This window comes from Arabidopsis lyrata (genome assembly GCF_000004255.2).
Source record: "Arabidopsis lyrata subsp. lyrata unplaced genomic scaffold ARALYscaffold_8, whole genome shotgun sequence".
In the NCBI taxonomy this organism is placed as follows: Eukaryota; Viridiplantae; Streptophyta; class Magnoliopsida; order Brassicales; family Brassicaceae; genus Arabidopsis; species Arabidopsis lyrata.
In genome coordinates, this window is record NW_003302548.1 from 13,848,229 (window position 1) to 13,867,451 (window position 19,223).

General features: G+C 35.4%; 3 protein-coding genes across 3 annotated transcripts; 1 reads left to right on the forward strand and 2 right to left on the reverse strand.

Moving 5' to 3' along the window:
* Window positions 1–3,859: 3,859 nt before the first annotated feature.
* LOC9301860 (probable LRR receptor-like serine/threonine-protein kinase At3g47570) lies at window positions 3,860–7,342 on the forward strand. Its single transcript, XM_002864007.2, has 2 exons — window positions 3,860–6,580; window positions 6,658–7,342. Exons 1-2 carry the CDS (start codon window positions 3,892–3,894, stop codon window positions 7,029–7,031), a joined length of 3,063 nt encoding a protein of 1,020 aa, XP_002864053.1. The 5' UTR covers window positions 3,860–3,891; the 3' UTR covers window positions 7,032–7,342.
* Window positions 7,343–9,838: 2,496 nt separating this feature from the next.
* On the reverse strand, window positions 9,839–10,248 carry LOC9300131. The gene has a single exon (XM_021035946.1). The coding sequence runs from the start codon at window positions 10,182–10,184 to the stop codon at window positions 9,960–9,962; it is 225 nt and encodes a 74-aa protein (XP_020891605.1). The 5' UTR covers window positions 10,185–10,248; the 3' UTR covers window positions 9,839–9,959.
* Window positions 10,249–12,780: 2,532 nt separating this feature from the next.
* LOC110229872 (DNA repair protein RadA) lies at window positions 12,781–17,451 on the reverse strand. Its single transcript, XM_021030945.1, has 15 exons — window positions 16,734–17,451; window positions 16,596–16,651; window positions 16,463–16,521; window positions 16,260–16,331; window positions 15,783–15,866; window positions 15,415–15,522; window positions 15,079–15,141; window positions 14,908–14,988; window positions 14,640–14,705; window positions 14,254–14,409; window positions 13,890–13,967; window positions 13,719–13,757; window positions 13,437–13,519; window positions 13,254–13,326; window positions 12,781–13,181 (listed from the first exon to the last, which is right to left on the reverse strand). Exons 1-15 carry the CDS (start codon window positions 17,309–17,311, stop codon window positions 13,014–13,016), a joined length of 1,764 nt encoding a protein of 587 aa, XP_020886604.1. The 5' UTR covers window positions 17,312–17,451; the 3' UTR covers window positions 12,781–13,013.
* Between the last annotated feature and the right edge of the window lie 1,772 nt (window positions 17,452–19,223).

Consider the following 19,223-nt stretch of genomic DNA (forward strand, 5'->3'; position numbering starts at 1 on the left):
TGTGAACAAGACTGGTTTAGATACAATATGGATAGTCACATGCGATGTGTAACACACAAGACGTTGAGAACAAGCAAATACATGTACATACACATATGCAGAGATTCCTCATCCAAAGAAGTTACATAGAATGAAGTGACGTGTTGAACTTTGAAGTTTTATTGAGAAGTTCCAAAAAGTGAGAGCTCAACCAGATCATGATAAGTCTTCCAGAAAGCAGAGTATCAGTTGAGTAAACCTAATGTAACAGAGGAGAATACAAATAGCCGTTGAGGCAGGAAAGACTCATGTTGCATCAATCAGTGGGACGAATTTGTTAGTACAGAGACATAGCTGCACCAGAGTTAAAGCATGGTTCAAGTTGACCTGCATGTATCGTGGTGCAGTGTAATTTTGCGATGGAATAGAGGTTTGGGTCAAGTTAATAATAGAGCACGAGATTTTATTCAAAATATAAAAAGAAGATCTTGTGGAAGTGAGGGTTTTAGAAAACTCCAAGAATTATTGGATGTTGTTGAACCGCACCTTCAATGTAAATGGTAATCGATGAATCTGGATGAATTGGTGAATCTAATTGAATTTTTAGTGATTTTCGGTTGAATCTATCTAAATTTTTATATTTCTCTAAATGGTAACAGCTAACTCTAGCTAAATCATCAAATAATTATGAATATTAATAGAATAACAAAAATATATATAAATAAAATTGATAAATTATGTAACGGACTAATTAACTCTTACACTAAGAAACAAATACTAAAATTATCTAAAATTAATAGTAATATAAATAATTTATTGGTTAACAAAATTGGGTTATTCTTCCATATTTTAATTTTTGAACAATTTTGTGCAAAAAGAACCCTCCAACTCACTATTTTTTACAACTTTACCCTCCACATCCAAAAAATACATATTAATTATATGAAGTCAAAATAATATGCAATGTAACATTTTTTGCTACCGTCAAGTTTGTAAAGTTTTGATAAATAATATGTCAAATCGAAGCCCTCGCGACGAGGAGTTCAACTCCACTTTTACAATATACGTAGAAAAGTTATATTGCGTATTAATTTTGATTTCGTATGATTAATCTTTATTTTTTTTGAAGTGAAGGGTAAAATTGCAAAATTTGGCGAATTTAAGGGTTTTTTTTTTGCAGAAAAATATGTAAATAATTAATAAAAAGCTTTGTCAAACCATTATTTAAAAATTAATTAATTTCAAAAAGTAACATGATAATTTAATAGAAGCTTAACTAATTGCTTTCTTTTTCTTTATTGACCTCTAGTTATTTAATCAATAATATAATGAGGATGAGTAAGAATACTTATGAGTTGTTTTTGCGAAGTTTTTTAAAAAATTCATTTTACATTATCTAAAAGTTATTGAAATTATCCAAAATTATTCATAGTTATCTGAAATATCTGAAAATGAATTTGACTTTTGTCCATTTATGTGTCTGAATTATTGGTTGGGAGACAAACCGTCTCACATTAGAATATTAGAAAAGAATAGTCTAATATATAAGTCAAGTCCAACTAGGCATGTCAATCGAGCTAACCCGGTCCATCCCAAATTCTGCAAAACCTGCATATATTTGAGACCGGCTCGGCCCGGTTCGTAAAAATTCTGAACCTATATTTTCAAGCATGGTCCGACCCTAAGAGAGCTGTCCGAGCTCTTTCGAGCTTTTCTTTTGATAGAAAAAATAAACTTAAAATTTATAATATCCCTTGAAAAATCTAAGTATGAAACGACTCAATCGAAGTTTAAATAACTAGTATTCGTTAAAGCTAATTTAATTTAAAAGAAAAAGTTTAAAACCAAATAAATCATCTAAATACAGTGTTTAAAGAGAAAATTAACATTTATGTCACATTTGGCCCAATTCTTTTCCTTCTACCACATTGGCCCATTTATCACTCATACCATAATTGCTGTGTGTAATGACCATTTTGCCCTTCTTTTTGTGCTCAAATTTTGGGGATAAAATTATTGTTTGAGTACACAAAAAGAAGTTTACATACAGTTGTCCCCGAAATTTGAGCCTTCCACAATTTCATCTTATTTTTGCATGTTAGCTGGTTTTTGTCCCTCGATTATAATTCATTGTTCTTCGATTTTAGTTCTCCTAAATTCTAATTGCGGTATTTTCATTTTGTTTGATGTTTATATTTCGTTTGATTATTGTCTCCGAATATGTTTATTGTCTCCTAGATACTTGTTTTGTCCCTCAGATACTTGTCTCTAAATGTTGCACTTTATCTGCCACGTTACATGAGGGCAAAACCGTCTTTTTATACCACAATACCACATAAATGTGGTATGAGTGAAAAATGATTATCAAATGTGGTAGAAGTGGAAAGCGTTTGGTCAAATGTGGTAGAATTGACCAAATTCTCCTGTTTAAACTCATACTAAATAATTATAAAATTAGAAGACTTCAAACTAGGTAGTAGAGCTAAAATTTGAATCTGCTTCAATATTCTCTTAATTTTCCTCAGTTCAATGCCTTCTAAATCTTTCTGATCATAAAATCTATGTATAAAAATCAAATTTTAAAGATTTTTGAATTTTATCATAGTATAAAATATCATAAATAAAGATTCTAAAAATATTAAGTAAAGAAGAATGACATTATTACCGGATCATCAAACGTAAATCCATCCAACCAAGTGCGTATAACAATTAGAAAACTAAGTTTATAGTTTTCACCTCTATTTAAAAAAAATCTTTCAACTAATGTCTCAATTAAACTAAAATATGAACAAAGAGAAAGTCAATATATTTTTAAGAGTTTTTTTGGACCGGTCAGAGCCTGGTCGTAATAAGCTCCAAAAACCCTTTAATCCGAAAGATCCGAATTTTTTCTGGACATATGTAGTTAAGCTTGAACCTGCTGTTTTTCAAGGCTGGCTCGGGCCAGCCCGCAGGCTTTGGCCTTAATTGACATGTCTAAGTCCAACTTCAATTAGTATGGTGTCTTCTTATAAGAAACCTATAAACAAATCCGCGCGGGCTTTGCCTTTCGACCCAAAACGGACAATATCTTATTAATAGCGGGAGTTAAATTGGGTTTGAAAAATCGAACATTATTTTTTAAACATAACTTTGAGGTTTCATTTTCGATATCTAAAATATTTCAATTTGAGTTGTGTACTCGTTATTATACCAAGTTTTACCAAAAATGTACATACATATGGGTTAGTTGATGTTGAAAAAACTACTAGATCTTACTGAATTAAGTTGAATTGGCTGAATTTATTTTTACGCAAATTGTGATAGTAGAATTGCTAAATCTGGCTAAATTTGACAAAATATTTTTTTTATGTTATAATTTAAACCTCTTATAGGTAGAAAACTTTAGGCCAAATTTTAATATTTTTAATTTATTTATAATGAATATTTCCCATCTCTTCCAGTTAATTACGTGATGTGAAATGGAAACATTTTTGCTGGACCGTCTTGTCCCGCCCTTCAGCAACGCTGCATTCACAACCATATAATGTATGATGTATCAGTTTGTAGGGTTTGACGTGTCTTGCAGACAATTCATGACGTGTATGTTATGGTATCCATAATAAAACTAAAGATTGCGTTAGACGTTATTGCTCATTAGTTAATAAAAATGCAATGACTAAACTAGCAAAAGACGACTTCCTAATCACACAAGACTTTGAACAAGTCTCATAGCTTTTCGTCTCCTTGATATCAATAAAAGTTTTAAAATTTGTTGGGTCAACATCAAATAAGAAAATTCGAATGGTTTAATGCTGAAAAGAAGCAGTGTGGGCCAATCAGGCTTGGCAAATAATTTTCCTATGGTCATCTCTTTAAAAACCCTCGAGAGTGAGAAGGCATCACTTATCTAAAGAACCTTGTTTGATCATCATGAGGTTGTTTCTCTTACTTGTTTTCAATATTCTCATCTTACTTAAAGATTTGGACTTCGGTTTTGCTGATGAAGCGTCCATGGTTGATGGTGATAGACAAGTGTTACTTGCGTTGAAGTCTCAAGTTTCTGAAAACAAACGAGTAGTCTTGGCCTCGTGGAATCACTCTATTCCACTCTGCGAGTGGGCTCATGTTACATGTGGCCGCAAACACAAAAGAGTTACTAGTTTGGACCTTGGAGGGTTGCAACTTGGTGGGATCATCTTGCCCTCCCTCGGTAATCTTTCTTTTCTCAGAGTTCTTAATCTTGGAGATAACTCTTTTAGTGGTACCATCCCAAAAGAGTTGGGAATGTTGTTTAGGCTTCAACAGTTGAACATGAGTTATAATAGTCTTGAAGGAGAAATTCCAAGCCTGTCTAACTGCTCTAGATTGGTGACCCTTGATTTAATGTCAAACCGTCTTATACACGGTTTACCTTCAGAGCTAGGATCGTCATTATCTAGCCTTGAAAAATTGCTTCTATCTAAAAACAACCTTTCAGGGAAGTTTCCCACATCTTTAGGAAACCTAACATCTCTCAGTCAATTTGCCATTGCATATAATCATATGGAGGGAGAAGTTCCAGATAACATAGGTAGATTGTCCCATATGATAAGTGTCCAACTTTCACAAAACAATCTCTCAGGTGTTTTCCCTCCTGCAATCTACAACCTGTCCTCACTTAGGATTTTATCCATTGTTGGCAATCATTTCTCGGGTAATCTTAGGCCTGATTTTGGAAATATGCTTACAACTCTTAAAGAGTTGTATTTGGGGATGAATTCTTTCTCAGGAGATCTTCCCAAAACAATTTCCAATATCTCAACCCTTACACATCTAGAGATTTCACAGAACCTTTTCACTGGATCTATCCCCTTTGGTTTTGGAGCATTACACAATATTAAAATGTTGGGGCTTAATGAGAATTCTTTTGGAAACAACTTAGTTGGAGATCTTGACTTTCTTAGTGCTTTGGTAAATTGCTCTAAGCTACAAGTCTTAGATTTTGGTTACAATAGACTTGGAGGAAAACTCCCTATCTTTGTAGCCAATCTTTCTATCGAGTTGGCCGCAATGTACATGGGAGGGAATCTCATCTCTGGTGGCATTCCTCATGCCATTGGGAATCTCATAAACCTACAATCACTAGGCATGGAAACAAATTTGTTGACAGGAAGAATACCAACCTCTCTTGGGAAGATTATAGGGTTGAAAGAACTAGGCCTGAATTCAAATAGAATGTCAGGAGAGATACCATCAAATCTCGGAAACATCACTCGGTTAGAAAGTCTCAATTTGTTTAACAATAGTTTTGAAGGAAGCATTCCTCCGAGTCTTGGAAAATGCCGGTTTCTTTTGTTCCTTCGTATTGGATCTAATAAGTTAAACGGGAGTATACCTCAAGAAATCATGCAAATGGAGTCTCTTGTTGGGTTTTATATATCAAAAAATTTGTTGACTGGGCCTTTTCCCAAAGATGTTGGAAGATTAAAACTCCTTGTTGTGCTATCTGCTGGAAACAATAGATTTCATGGAAACATTCCTGAGACATTAGGGAACTGTCTCTCCATGGAAGAAATTTACCTTGGAGGAAATGGATTTGATGGAGCCATTCCAGATATCAGAAACTTGAGAGCCCTCCGAATCTTTAGTTTATCGAACAACAATTTGTCGGGCAGTATACCTGAATATCTGGGCAATTTTCTCTCGTTAGAGTATTTGAATCTCTCAGTTAACAACTTGGAAGGAATAGTTCCAACAAAAGGAGTGTTTCAAACTCCTGAAAAGTTTTCAGTATCTGGTAATGGAAAGCTTTGTGGAGGCATCCCTGAACTAAAGTTAAGGCCATGCCCTCAAAACGTAGTTTCAAAGGCAAGAAGGCATTCATCAAACAAAAAGAAAATAATCATCGGTGTTAGTATCGGTGTAGCTTCTCTTTTGTTGTCAGTGTTTGCTCTGAGTCTACTATACATGCTTATGAAAAGGAAGAAGAAAGACGGTGCAAAAACCGCCGATAACTTGCTATCAAAGTCTCCGTTCTATGAGAGGATAAGTTATGAGGAGCTTAGAAGTGCGACTTGCGAGTTCTCGTCAAGCAATTTGATTGGTTCAGGAAACTTTAGCTCTGTTTTTAAAGGATTGCTTGGTCCCGAGTCCAAAGTTGCTGCAGTTAAAGTCCTGAATCTCCAAAAGCATGGGGCAGCCAAGAGCTTTATGGCGGAATGTGAAGCCTTGAAAAGTATAAGGCACCGAAACCTTGTGAAACTAGTGACAGCTTGTTCAAGCATTGATTTCAAAGGAAATGAATTCAAAGCTCTTGTGTACGAGTTTATGCCGAATGGAAACTTAGACACATGGCTGCACCCAGAGGAAGTCGGAAGCTCTGAAAATCATCCAAGACCACTGAAGCTATGTGAAAGACTTAACATAGCCATACATGTGGCTTCAGTTTTGGATTATATCCATTCCCACTGCCATGACCCTGTAGCTCATTGTGATCTAAAGCCAAGCAATGTTCTTCTAGACAATGATCTAACAGCCCATGTAAGCGACTTTGGTCTTGCTCGAATCCTCGACCAGGAATCCTTCATCAACCAATTGAGCTCCACGGGTGTCAGAGGAACCATCGGCTATGCAGCACCAGGTAAAAGTACTGTAGTTATGAAATTATGTTTTCTCCAATTTTTAATATCTTTATCATTTCTTTTGATCATTGTACAGAATATGGAATGGGAGGAAAACCATCCAGACAGGGAGATGTGTACAGCTTCGGAGTTCTTATGTTGGAGATGTTCACAGGAAAGCGTCCAACTGATCAACAGTTTGTCGGAGATTTAACTCTCCGTAGCTATGTCGATTCGGGGCTGCCCGAACATGTACTTGATATGGCGGACATGTTGATTCTCCACGGTGAAGTTAGAAACAACAACATCAACATTGCTGAGTGTTTGAAGATGGTGTTTCATGTGGGAATAAGGTGTTGTGAAGAATCTCCGATAAATCGGATGACGATGGCTGAGGCTTTAGCTGAATTAGTCTCACTCAGAAAGAGGTTCTTTAAAACCAAGAGGACGACATTCCGGGCGGGTCGTTAGCTTTTTGGTGGTCTAAAACTAAAACACTTATAAATATACATGTGGCATTCTATATCAAAGAAGTATCGTATGCCGACGACAGCGGCAGTTGTGGAGATTTGAGACGGCAGTGGCGGTGTTGTTTGTGGAGATTAGAGACGGCGGCAATGGTGTTCTTCCGGGTAACGGCGTCCATGGTTTCTAATTTTACTTTGTCAAGGTTGTCTTCTTTTTTTTTTCGTTGTGGAGGATTGTTACAAATTTACAATTTTAGTTTTCTATATAAGGATGGTTTATGTTATTGCCCAAAGAAATTAAGTCCGGAAGAGAAATTTAAGAATGTAAATAATTGCCAAAAGAAGAGAGGAACGTGTAGCTAGGGAAGGCATCGAACAAGAGACCACTAACACAAACTTACATTTCTCAAGTGTGGCCGTACGTTGAAGTTTAGCCGTATATATATATATATATATTTTTCAAAGCAAGTGTTTTACTTGCTTCATAGAATGGTTTTTTTTTTTTTTTTTTTTTTTTTCTTCTCATAGAACGGTTTGTTAAGAAATGTTTTGGTATCTTTTGAACCCGCATGCACTTTAAAACGAGAACCATTAAGAACACTCTTTTAGGGTGTAAATCATCCTCCTCCCAAGGGTTTCTAACCAGTCTCATCTCATACTTTTTGACAACTTTAGGCAAAACACAAAAAATAGGCCTTTTATTTATACCATACCAAAAAAAATAATTGGGAGTTTCACCCATTCCCAAAGCTTTCTCTACTACTAGACCACAAATATTGGGCTTAAGCCAATCTTTTAGTGGCATATTAGCGTCATTGGTTTGATGGGCCGGTTCTATGAGTATTTGGTTTTGATCCCACATTGGCATCGGGTAACTCAATGGGTAAAGCCTACGTACCACTTGAGCCTTTACTGATTAGAAGTGTTGATCCCATTACTGGTCGTAAATGGTCTCTAAGGTTCAGTGATCATATGCTTCTAACAACCTATTCGGTCCTTGATTTTGATTTGGGTCAAGTAAGTACTCCTCCAACTCTTAGGAGTATTAGGGGTACCTACCTTTGAGAGGACTTGACTCTCAATATGACTATATCCTAACAAAATTATTTAAATCCATATACATGAGGATTTTGAATTGGAAGTAATATATCACTGCTCGCATGTGATAGATAGGAAATGATAAGATCAAAACAAGAGAAATTAGACTATATGACCATAAAAAAATTTAATAATTCAGTAACTAACCTAAAAAAAGGTTGACTACAATATTCTATGTATAACATGTAATATATACTAATTTACCCTTTGTTCACATGTCACATTTTTTCTACGTATTTTTGTCTTTTTCTTCTTTCTCTCTTGATCATCAATTTCTTTTTTCTTTTGTCATATCAAGTGTAACCATTATCTATCATTAGTAGTACATCATTATCATCACCACCACCACCATCACATCATCAACACCACCACCGCCGTAACTGCTACGACCAACACAATCACCATCATCATGCCCTCACCATCACCATTACAACTACTACCACCATCCCCATGTCATCACCACCACGGTTATCGCAATAATCGTCATCATGGTAACCACCATCACCACTATCACACATTCACCATCACCATATTACCACCCATAGTTACTACCGCGCCGTCGCAACCGTGCCATCACCACCATCACAACGCCATTAAAGCCAACGTCGTAACCACCACTATCATCACGTCGCCACCACTAAAACCTCCACGCCTATACTATTTATTGCCGATATCATCATCGCAGCCGCGTTCTACACTATTGTAGTTTGTTCTATACTATTTTGTTTAAGTTTTATGTAAAGAATTTTTTTTTTTTTTTTAATTTTTATAAGTTTATGTCTGTTTTTTAAAATTTTAAATCATGATACATGAAAAAAGCTTTTTTTTATTATTTTCAAAGAATTAGAAATTTGAATTAAATATTTAGAGCATAAAATATGTAATAAAAGATCTAAGGGGTAAAATAAAAAAAAATAAAAAACAGATAAATTCTCACATATGCCATGTAACTTTTCTTCCTCTCTTCGACAAACACAAATAAAGGCCAAAATAGACATTTTACCCTTCATTGTGTTACTTGCTTTATTTCTAACAATATAGTGCTATATGCTTAAATAACTTATCAAAATAGGTTATTCACCTAATTCACCCTCAAAACAATTGTCTCGGATCTCTTGGAAAGAAAAAAAAAACACGCAAATAACGGTTCACTGCACAAACATTATTTTAAGTTTAATATTTCTACTATATTTTATTTCAATGTAATTTGTATTTTGAAAAAAATAGAATTTGAAATTTATTTTCTAGTTATATTTATTATATATATATATATATATATTGTTTTATATTATAAATACTTTATTTTTTTTTGTAAACATATTATAAATACTTTAATAACATCTTTTAGGCTCTGAAAGAAGTTTTGGCCTTTTGGGTGCTAGACATTAGATTCCTACTACCTTAACTCATCACATTTTTTTTTAACACTAGTACAAACTAATATTTAATTTTTTATTTCTCTTTTTTACATTTTTGGATATATCAATTTATAAAAATTTGTAAGATACTTATATATCAATCAAAGTTCAATATAGAACTAGAAATTATTTTTATTATCATATATACAAACGAAGTAATCTTTATTCGCATCCTCATTATAATTCCCGTAACTAGAATACAATAAACTATAACACAAAAAAAAAAAAGATTAAAAACATTAACAAAAAAAACTATAAAACAAGATAAAGTAACAAGAGATTGTCTACGCAAATGTGCAGATTAAAAACCTCATATTGAACAAAGTATAAATAGAATTAACAAAAATAAGAGTAATTTAAACGTAATTAAATAGTAATTAACCGTGGATGCTGTTACAACAAAGATATGTTGATAGTTAGAGATGATAAGAGAAGGATGAGCAGGCGATGCAAGCTAGGAGGAAGATGGCTGAGGAAGCTCCATCGTTGTCGAGCTTACTAGTGCTTCGCTTGAATCTGCAACCTTTTTCTTTGTTGCAATTAGTGATTGATTGTATCTTCTTCTTCTGATAACGATCATCTTCTTTGCATCTCTTGATCATCTCTCTTTGCTTCATTGCTTCTTCTGCTCTGCACACCATTCTCTTTTTGGTGCAAAGAGCTCAGAGAATTTAGTGTAGGACAAGAGTATCACAATTCCTATCTCCATATATATAGAGCCAAGTTTCTTTTTTTTATATATAAAGAATAATTTATAATTTGGACTAGTTTGAATTGGCATTTTAATAATTTTAGCTTGGAACTATGTTTTAAACAAACCAAACCGTATTTTGACACGTGTAAATGATGCATTTTCACAAAAAAATTGTTTTCCTTTTTTTTTTTTTTTTAATCAAATACAGTATGAATTTATATTGATTCCTCCCTAACAAAAAAAATGTTAGAAAAATTTTACATTATCAGATGTATTTTAAAATTTACATAAAACTTCCAATTCTTTTGCAAGATCTATGGTGGCCTAAAGTTTTGAATGATCCCACGGTTCAAGTTCAAGATTCAGGACACCAGATTTTTTTTTAAAAGCTTCCAAAGAGTTTGTAGCTACACTAGACAGTATTTGTTTTACTGGACACATAGACCCCAAACTGTCTTCTATATGAGATTCAATGCATCTCTTTCTTATTTTAAAATCAATAAATGAGTATACTCAAATTGTCAAGATAAAAGTACTAGAGAATGTTTCTTTTTGATTGGGTTTCAAAACCCAAATTAACACCAAAAGATTTATTATTTCTAGTTTTCTTCTTGTTTATGCCTAAAAACTATAGAGCTCCTGGTTATCTTATCTATTTCTACTCTAAAAATATGTGTTTTATCTACATATTAAGTTTTTAGGTAGTGGTAACTAATAAATTTGTGTATGTAAATGAGGATACGTACACAAGTAAAAAGCAAGTTAGTTAGCAATGATAATGGACAATGTTATGGAGTTGCGACCGTTGTTCAAACAACAGCGCATTTGGTTCTCTAAATAGGAATCCAAATTGGATTATCCAATCATTTGGGAAGTGAATATAGTATAGTATTACATTCGTAACATGCATTAAACCCACAAATAATTTAATAAGCAAAGCCTAGTACCAATGATTTACATAATGCTGTTGAAGAAGTTTCTGTAGATAAACATATAGCACTACACTAACTAATACTACTGTAGTTTAATAGATAGGTGGAATATTTTTTGTCATTGTTATAACAAAATGTGGAATTATTGAAAACGTAATGAAGAAAAATGAAAATGGTTTTTGGCGGGGAGCGAAAGAATGGCATGTGGAGAAGACAATGTCACATGCGACATGTGAAAACGTTATGATGTTTGGTCTGAAACGGCGCCATTATGTGATTGATACATTGCATTTCCCTCTCACATTAACTCATCAACCCATTCCATTCTTTGTTTCATATTTAAAATGTAAATATCAATAATCCTGATGAATCATAAACTTGTCGATCATATTAAATGCTCCTCCACATTGTATGGTGGCCAAAAAATACAAACCAAGATATATAAATTGAATTAAACCGAAATTGTAAATCAATTGGTTTTATTAAATAAAAACATACTAAAACTGAATTTAGTGTAACAGAACAAAGTTTAGTTTTTTTTTAAAAAAAAAATTAGTTATATATTTTGTAACACATGTAACTAACTATACCGCTGGTCGATTTTTTAACTAAAAAATTAAATTTTAAATTGTATTTTTTAATATTGTTTATTTTGTTAAGTGTTTAAGATTGTATAATTGTATTTTGATTGTTAATTTTAAGATTTCATCCGTGATATTAATACCGTCCCATATTAATATCGATCCAAACCCGTCCCACTATATAACCCCGTCCCGTGAAATTAAACATCATTTTGTTATTTTTAATAATATTTTATTTAATAGACATATAATTCGAGTCAATTTAAAAGTTTGATTTTAAATATATTTTTAAATTTTAGTTAATAATAATTAATTCTATATAATGATTTATGAATTAATTGCGTATGACCGACGGTCAAGATTGAAGATTAAAAACCGGATTAAGATTTGAATGACCACGATTAAATGTAGGGATTGTTGAGATCTTTTAAGGAAATCGAATTGAATATAGATGTAATTGTGGCAAAGATTAGTTATGCTCAGTGTTCTAAAAAGCGGTCTAGGCGGTCGCTTAGGCCCCGACTAGGCGCTAGGCTCTCATGCGACGCCTAGATAACCGCCTTGACCGCCTAAAATTACATAAATCTTATTTAATGTATTTTTTCAATTTTAATTAGAGTTTTATTTATATATATATAGTTATAAATATTCATATATTGTTTAATATAAATATAAATAAATGTTTTATCTAGTTTTTGTTTATAATTTCATAATTTTATGATTTATATAACTTTTATATATAATATTATATTTATAATATTTATGTTATAAACGTCTAAACCGCCTAAAAATCGTCTAAGCCCCGATTAGGCGTTCTAGGCGCTAGGCACTGGGTCACCGCCCGCTTAGCGCCTAACGCTTTCTTGAACACTGGTTATGCTTAATATATTAGATTAAGATTTTTGGAAATGATTTTTAAGTTAATATCTTTGATTTAATTTTGAAAATTTAAATAATTAATGTTAATGACATTTGATCATAAATAAGTCGAAACTGCAGGATTTATTTCATAAATGTCTCCAAAAATATATATATAGATTAAATATATTTGACCGAAGTTAAATCAAACAAACCGAGTTACATATGGTCTGAGCTGGTTTTAGTCTCCATAAAACTGATAAAACTAAGACCAGAAAGAAAAAAATCAAACCGAACTAAACCGTAAATTGAATGTCCTATGCAAAAAGAAGATACAGAGACAAAAATAATGTTGACCAAATGCTTAATCTTTAGTCTCCTCTAAACACAAAGTGCTTAATCTCATTATCCCCTAAACACAGCATTAATTAACTCTTTCAGATTCTTGCATCCGATTATCTCAATCTCTTTCAAATTCAGCGCCTTTAGTGAGTCCTCCACTGATTTGGGAACCACACATTTGTTAAACCCTAGCTTTGCCAATGTACTTACCCTTTTCTCCATTCTTGGTACCTGTACCATTAAACCTTCAATCATATTCATCCAAATTCTAAATAACAATTAGCTGATTCTTTTATTGCTTACCGTGCGAACCTCGCCCCCAAGACCAATCTCACCAATGAATGCTACACCGTGAGGAATTGGAAACTCCAAGAAACTGGAATAAAAGAATAGTGATTCATTGGCAGCTAGGAACTAAATAACGCAAATCTTGCAGATTTTACAAGAAAGTATTTAAGAGCACAAAGAAGTTAATAAAATACTCACCTGCTACAAATTGCTGCTGCTATTGCAAGGTCGCCAGCAGTCTCAGAAAGAGCCATTCCGTTAGCGACGTTCAGAAAAATCCCCTGAAGAAAAATATTATTATTATTAGCAGGACTGTGATCACTACGACACTAAGTGAGCATTCACATAGATAATGAAGATTGGTGTATAATTTGCTTCCTATCATTTATTATATAGCGCAACTATGTTATTAGAGGTTCAAGAATCACATGTTGAGCAACATTGCAGAGTGACACAAAATTATCAAATCTCTAAACTTACATTTTCCTGTATTCTAAGACCAGCTTGCTTCATAAGAACCTGTGATTTGATAAGGCAGAACCAAAACAAAACGATAGCAGTTATCAAAAAGAAAAAGTAGAAGAGAGGCATGTATCAAACGGAATTTGTTACTGTACAATAAGAACAGACATAGCTAGTAGTAGCACTCACTGCAATTATCATATCAGCTCTGCTTGCTTGAACACCATTGACATGCCTTGAAACTGTTGGGCCAGGCGAACACAACGCCTACATTATAACAAAAACCAATGTTTAAACAAGAACTACAATACTTTGCTTCAAGGTCCACAAGCACAAATGAGGCAGCTAATGATGAGAGGTCAGCATTGTCCCCTATTCAGAACATACATATTACAACAATGTAAGTCATGATTCTCATCATATTGAATGACAATAGCAAAATGTATAAAGACTATCAAAACACAGTTTCACTTATCGAGCCAGGGCCCTTTTACAATTTGTTGGAATTCTGAAGCAGAATAAGAGAATGAAGCAGAATTATCTGGTTATCTACCTGAACTTCAATTAGGAAACTCCGAGATCCATCCATAACAACTGCGACAGCTAATCCAGCTAAAACATCTGAATCTGGGTTCTGTTGACTAAGATATATGCCACTAGGGTTTGAGACTACTTCAAGTCCTGAGTTTGCCATTTCAAAAACTCCAAGCTGACAAAGGAGATAGCCACGATTTATTCGATAATTCTCAACTCGAAATAATAATAAGTGTACAGATAACAAGCAAACTCGAACCAAATAAGGAATAAAGGTAACACAATCCACAGAATAAGCTGCTTGAACTAGCAAGTTCTTGAGAAAAAGGGAAACGAGGCAGCAAGGGAAAATAATAATCATGATTTAATCTGAAAAGGCATATTATCAAGGATTTGTATACATACTTCATCAGTCGACCCAAATCGATTCTTCACAGATCGAAGCAATCGGTACGCTGATGATTCTTCACCCTGAAATGACGGAAAATACATGTCAACTAATCATCTTCTGTTATATCTCCTAACAAATTAAGCTCATATACTTTTAGTCTAGAAAAGAGGTTATAAAGCTAATAAAAACAAATCCAAAGTATTTAGTTAGAACTACATAGCGCCATTTATTGAAGGAGATATCATGATTGCATATCTAAAGACAACAGAAAATACAAAGCACCTCCAAGTACAAGACAACATCTACTATGTGCTCCAAAACACGAGGTCCTGCAATATCACCCGCTTTCGTAACATGTCCAACCTAAAACAGAAAGTGACGTGCATAAAAGATCTGATCCCAATCACACACCAGATATTGAAGGAAAGAACTGGAAGGATGGTGCTTACTCACCAAGAAAACAGGGATATTAGATTTCTTAGCAAAACGCAACAGGGTTGATGTGCATTCTTTAACCTGCCACCATAAGAGATTTCCAAGAAAATAGCCTTTTCAGCAGACAAAAAAAAAAGTTACGGGAAAAGCATATGCGAAGAAAAAGAGAATGCTGGAACCTGGTCTTCATCTAACACATAAAAGTCTCCTTTTAAACATAAATTAAAAAAATATGTGTGATTCCATCTAAAAAGGGAAGCAACAAAAAGCAGTATGGCATAACTTCTTTCTCATAGTATTTAGAAAAAAATTTTAGTGAGAGACTAAGCGAATAGAGGAGGATAACTTTTAAACCTGTGTGAGACCACCAGCACTTCCAGTCACATCTTTTAGGTAAACAGTTTGAATTGAGTCAATGATGAGAGCTCGAGGAGATAGCCGATGAGCTTTGTTTAGAATGTCCTGAAATATATCAAAACAAACGATTTGCTTCAGGTAATCAAAGCAAACGATTTGAGATTAACAATTTTTTAAAGTTATGATACGCAAAGGCGTGGAATTTCACAAAGAGTAGAGTTGGTGTCTGACACATAAACATGAGGAGAATTAACAGTTGGGCAAAAAATAGGAATATACAGCTGAGAATTGCTTAGCTGTTTAATAAAATATGACTTCGGTTTGTTTAAGGTAACAAGAATATTAATTCACATAAAAAAGTATACCTGGAGATCAGAGCTCGAAAACAGGTAGAGCTCTTCAGTTTGAATTCTCATCCTGTCAGCCCGACTTCCTATTTGCTCAACACTCTGCAGTGGGCAAGAAAACAGAAGATCTTATGAAGAATGTGTAATCAAGTCAAGAGAATGCAGGGGATTGAGATCCTTCAGAACAAACTAAAAGTACCATATCTCTACCATTAAATAGAAAACGCGAGAAGAAAAACAGCCAACAGTTTGTTTGCAGCTAAAGTGCAGATGCTCAAAATAAAGCTGCTAGTACCCGAGCTACGATTACTTTGCTGCGTCTTAAACATGTGCATGTAAGCTCATTCAGACCATCTTAAGAAGCATATTTTGAAAAAGAAACAGCCACAGAGCAATTACACAATCCACGATTTTGATCAGAAACCCGGTGTGAAGAAGACAAGGAAAGACAGGTAGCAGAAACTTTGAGAAAAACAGAACATGACTAGTACTAACCTCTTCACCAGAGATATACAAAACCGGTGCTGGTTCAGCCAATTCACTCCCCTCAGCAATTATAGCTGCAATCTTCCATTTGAGAAAATAAGATGAGAATCAGGGAGCCGTTATGTGCACAAATCATGTTGCAGTATTAGAAATTAACAAACATTTTCATAGTGAAGACAAATCACTCAAAAACCATAGTCATATCTCCTAACCTGCAATAACAAAGTACTCTTGCCAATACCAGGGTCACCACCAATCAAAATCAGCGAACCTACAAAAAAACAACACCATTGTAAGTCAACTGCCAAAGACAGAATAATCAAAATCATGAAGACAGCATAAAACCTGGAGCAAGACCACCACCAAGCACTCTCGCAACCTCATTCCCAAAAAGTCCAGGCCTATAACATAAAAATTCAATCATCTAAACAAAAACAACAAATATTCAAATCATTAAACATCACAAGAAATGATATCTCATACAGTGAAATTCTCCATTGTTGTTGAGTAATTCCATGAATAACATCAGTCAATCGATGCGGCTGAACCGTTGCTTGCTCAGGTAACCAAGACAAACCCTTACTCTCCGAAAAACCCGAGCCAGTACTATTGCTACCACCACCACCACTAGCACTTGACTCAGAACCTTCTGAAAAACGTTTCATAGTCCCAACCTTATGACAAGTACGACAACTCCCCCACCATTGTCCTTCTGAATGACCACAACTCTCACAAACCCAAACAGTTTTCGATTTTCCTTTCTTTGATTTGTTCATAACTACTTCACCTGGATTCCATCCCCGAGGATTCGAAGCGGATTTTCTCGATTTCTCATCGGAGAATCCAATTTTGGTGTCTTTGTTGTCGTCTATGTTCGAACTCGCGTCCTGATTGGAGGAATGAAGGTCGAAAACGGAGGTGACGGGAGATGATGAGAAGCGACGGAGACGGAACCGGACCGGGGATATAGGAAAAGTGACCGGAGTTGAAGATCGGAGGAGGAAAAGAGAGTGGGCTCGAGTGTAGAAGCATCTGAAGCATCTCATGTCTGCGATCAACATCAACAAAAACTCAAAAAATCCTTGTGCAAAATCTTTTTAGTGCTTGATTAGGGTTTCGAGCTCTGAGCTTCGAAACCCGCCAATTTCACAAACACGACTTTGCCGCTCAGTCTTCTTCTGCGACTTCACAAGAAGTTCAATTTTTTTTTTTTTTTTTGGTTCACAAAAGTTTGGATTTTGTATATTTCAAAACGGGAAAAATGTCGAAAAATTCGCCAACTTTCAAATTTGGGACGATTAAAGCATGAACTCCCGAGACGTCTCTTTAATCACAAAGTTTCTGTTGACCAGTTTACAAATGACAAAGTTTGAGTTGATCTGGCCAAATAAGGCACCGCGTTAAGTCTCCGTTAGAACCAAGATGACGCTGTTAACAGGCCGCCGTCTACGGTCTCCGTTTAACCAAAACGACGACGTTTTTGTTTACTCGGAGAATGAAAGTCAAAAGCCCCAAATCGAAAACCCCCAAATCGATTTCATTCAATCCTTAACCCTAGAAAAATTGAAAATCAAATTCTCTCTCGTGCTCTTGCCTATTGATTCCGATGGCGAAGACTCGTGGAGGTAATTGGAATCCTCGTCGGTCGCGAAGGCTGCTGGCTACGGTAGATGAAGAAGGTAGAGCAAACGATCAAGAACCCGAGACGATCGAGATCCCAGAAGAATCAGAGACAATTCCAGACCCGTCGGAGAGTGAGGCTGCGTCTAAACCGTCGGAGAAGGAGACGGTTCCCCAACCTCAACAGAAACAAAAACAAAAGCTTGGAGAAAATTTGAGCCCTCGTCGGTCGCGGAGGCTGCTGGCAATGGTAGAGGAAGAAGGTAGAGTAAACGATCCAGAAGCTGAAAGGATTGAGATCCCAGAAGAGAGGGATATAATTCGAGACCCGTCGGAGAGTGAGGCTGCGTCTAAACCGTCGGAGAAGAGCACAGCTGAAGTCGCGAAGGAGACGGTTCCCCAACCTCAACAGAAACTAAAACAAAAGCGTGGAGAAAATTTGAGCCCTCGTCGGTCGCGGAGGCTGCTGGCAATGGTAGAGGAAGAAGGTAGAGTAAACGATCCAGAAGGTGAAAGGATTGAGATCCCAGAAGAGAGGGATATAATTCGAGACCCGTCAGAGAAGAGCCCAGCAGAAGCAGACAATGAGACGGTGTTGATATCGCCGGTGTTGATACCATCGGAGAAGAGCACAGTAGAAGCAGTCAATGAGACGGTGTCGATACCGCCGGTGTTGATACCATCGGAGAAGAGCACAGCAGAAGCAGTCAATGAGACGGTTCCTCAACAGAAGCAGAAAGGGAAGAAAGGGAAAAAAAGAAGAAGGAAGTACTGTGAGGATATAGAAGAAGATCGCGATGGTGTGAGTGGGGATGATTGTGAGGTTATCGGCGATGAAGACTGTGAGGAGGTAGGGTATGCAGATGAGGTAGAAGGTCCTGAAGTTGTTGTAGCTGTTGGTGAACACGAAGGTAATGGGGACGAAAATGGCGATGAAGCTGCAGACAATGGCAGTGGAGGTGCAGAGGAAGACAATGGCGAAGTAGGTATAGAGGAAGAACATTGTGACGATTTCGAAGCTGAGTTTGGAGTAGGTGCGAGAGAAGATGACCATCATAGTGATACTAATGCAGACAGTGGAGATGAAATCTGGGACGATGAGAGGATTCCAGCTCCTTTGTCACACAGTGATGATGAAGAATATCATGAAGACGAAGCTGCTGCAGATGATGCTGAAGATCTGGAAGTGATGCTGAGATTAAACAAAACTTTCAATGGCCCAGAAGAATTCAAGATAGCCGTTTTAAGGTACTCTCTTAAAACCAGATACGACATCAAGTTTTATAGGTCACAATGTCTGAGAATTAGTGCAAAGTGTTCTTCTACCTGATGTGAAATGTCCATGGAGATGCT

Excerpts from the sequence above, each read along its gene's own strand:
- LOC110229872 (XM_021030945.1), bottom strand. The coding sequence starts at position 17,311 with ATGTTGATCGCAGACATGAGATGCTTCAGATGCTTCTACACTCGAGCC. Across the intron at positions 16,332-16,462 it reads AGAGTACTTTGTTATTGCAG|ATTGCAGCTATAATTGCTGA; the intron begins GTTAGGAGATAT and ends CTCAAATGGAAG. Across the intron at positions 13,327-13,436 it reads GCAGCAGCAATTTGTAGCAG|TTTCTTGGAGTTTCCAATTC; the intron begins GTGAGTATTTTA and ends CTTTTATTCCAG.
- LOC9300131 (XM_021035946.1), bottom strand. The coding sequence starts at position 10,184 with ATGGTGTGCAGAGCAGAAGAAGCAATGAAGCAAAGAGAGATGATCAAG.
- LOC9301860 (XM_002864007.2), top strand. The coding sequence starts at position 3,892 with ATGAGGTTGTTTCTCTTACTTGTTTTCAATATTCTCATCTTACTTAAA. Across the intron at positions 6,581-6,657 it reads CATCGGCTATGCAGCACCAG|AATATGGAATGGGAGGAAAA; the intron begins GTAAAAGTACTG and ends ATCATTGTACAG.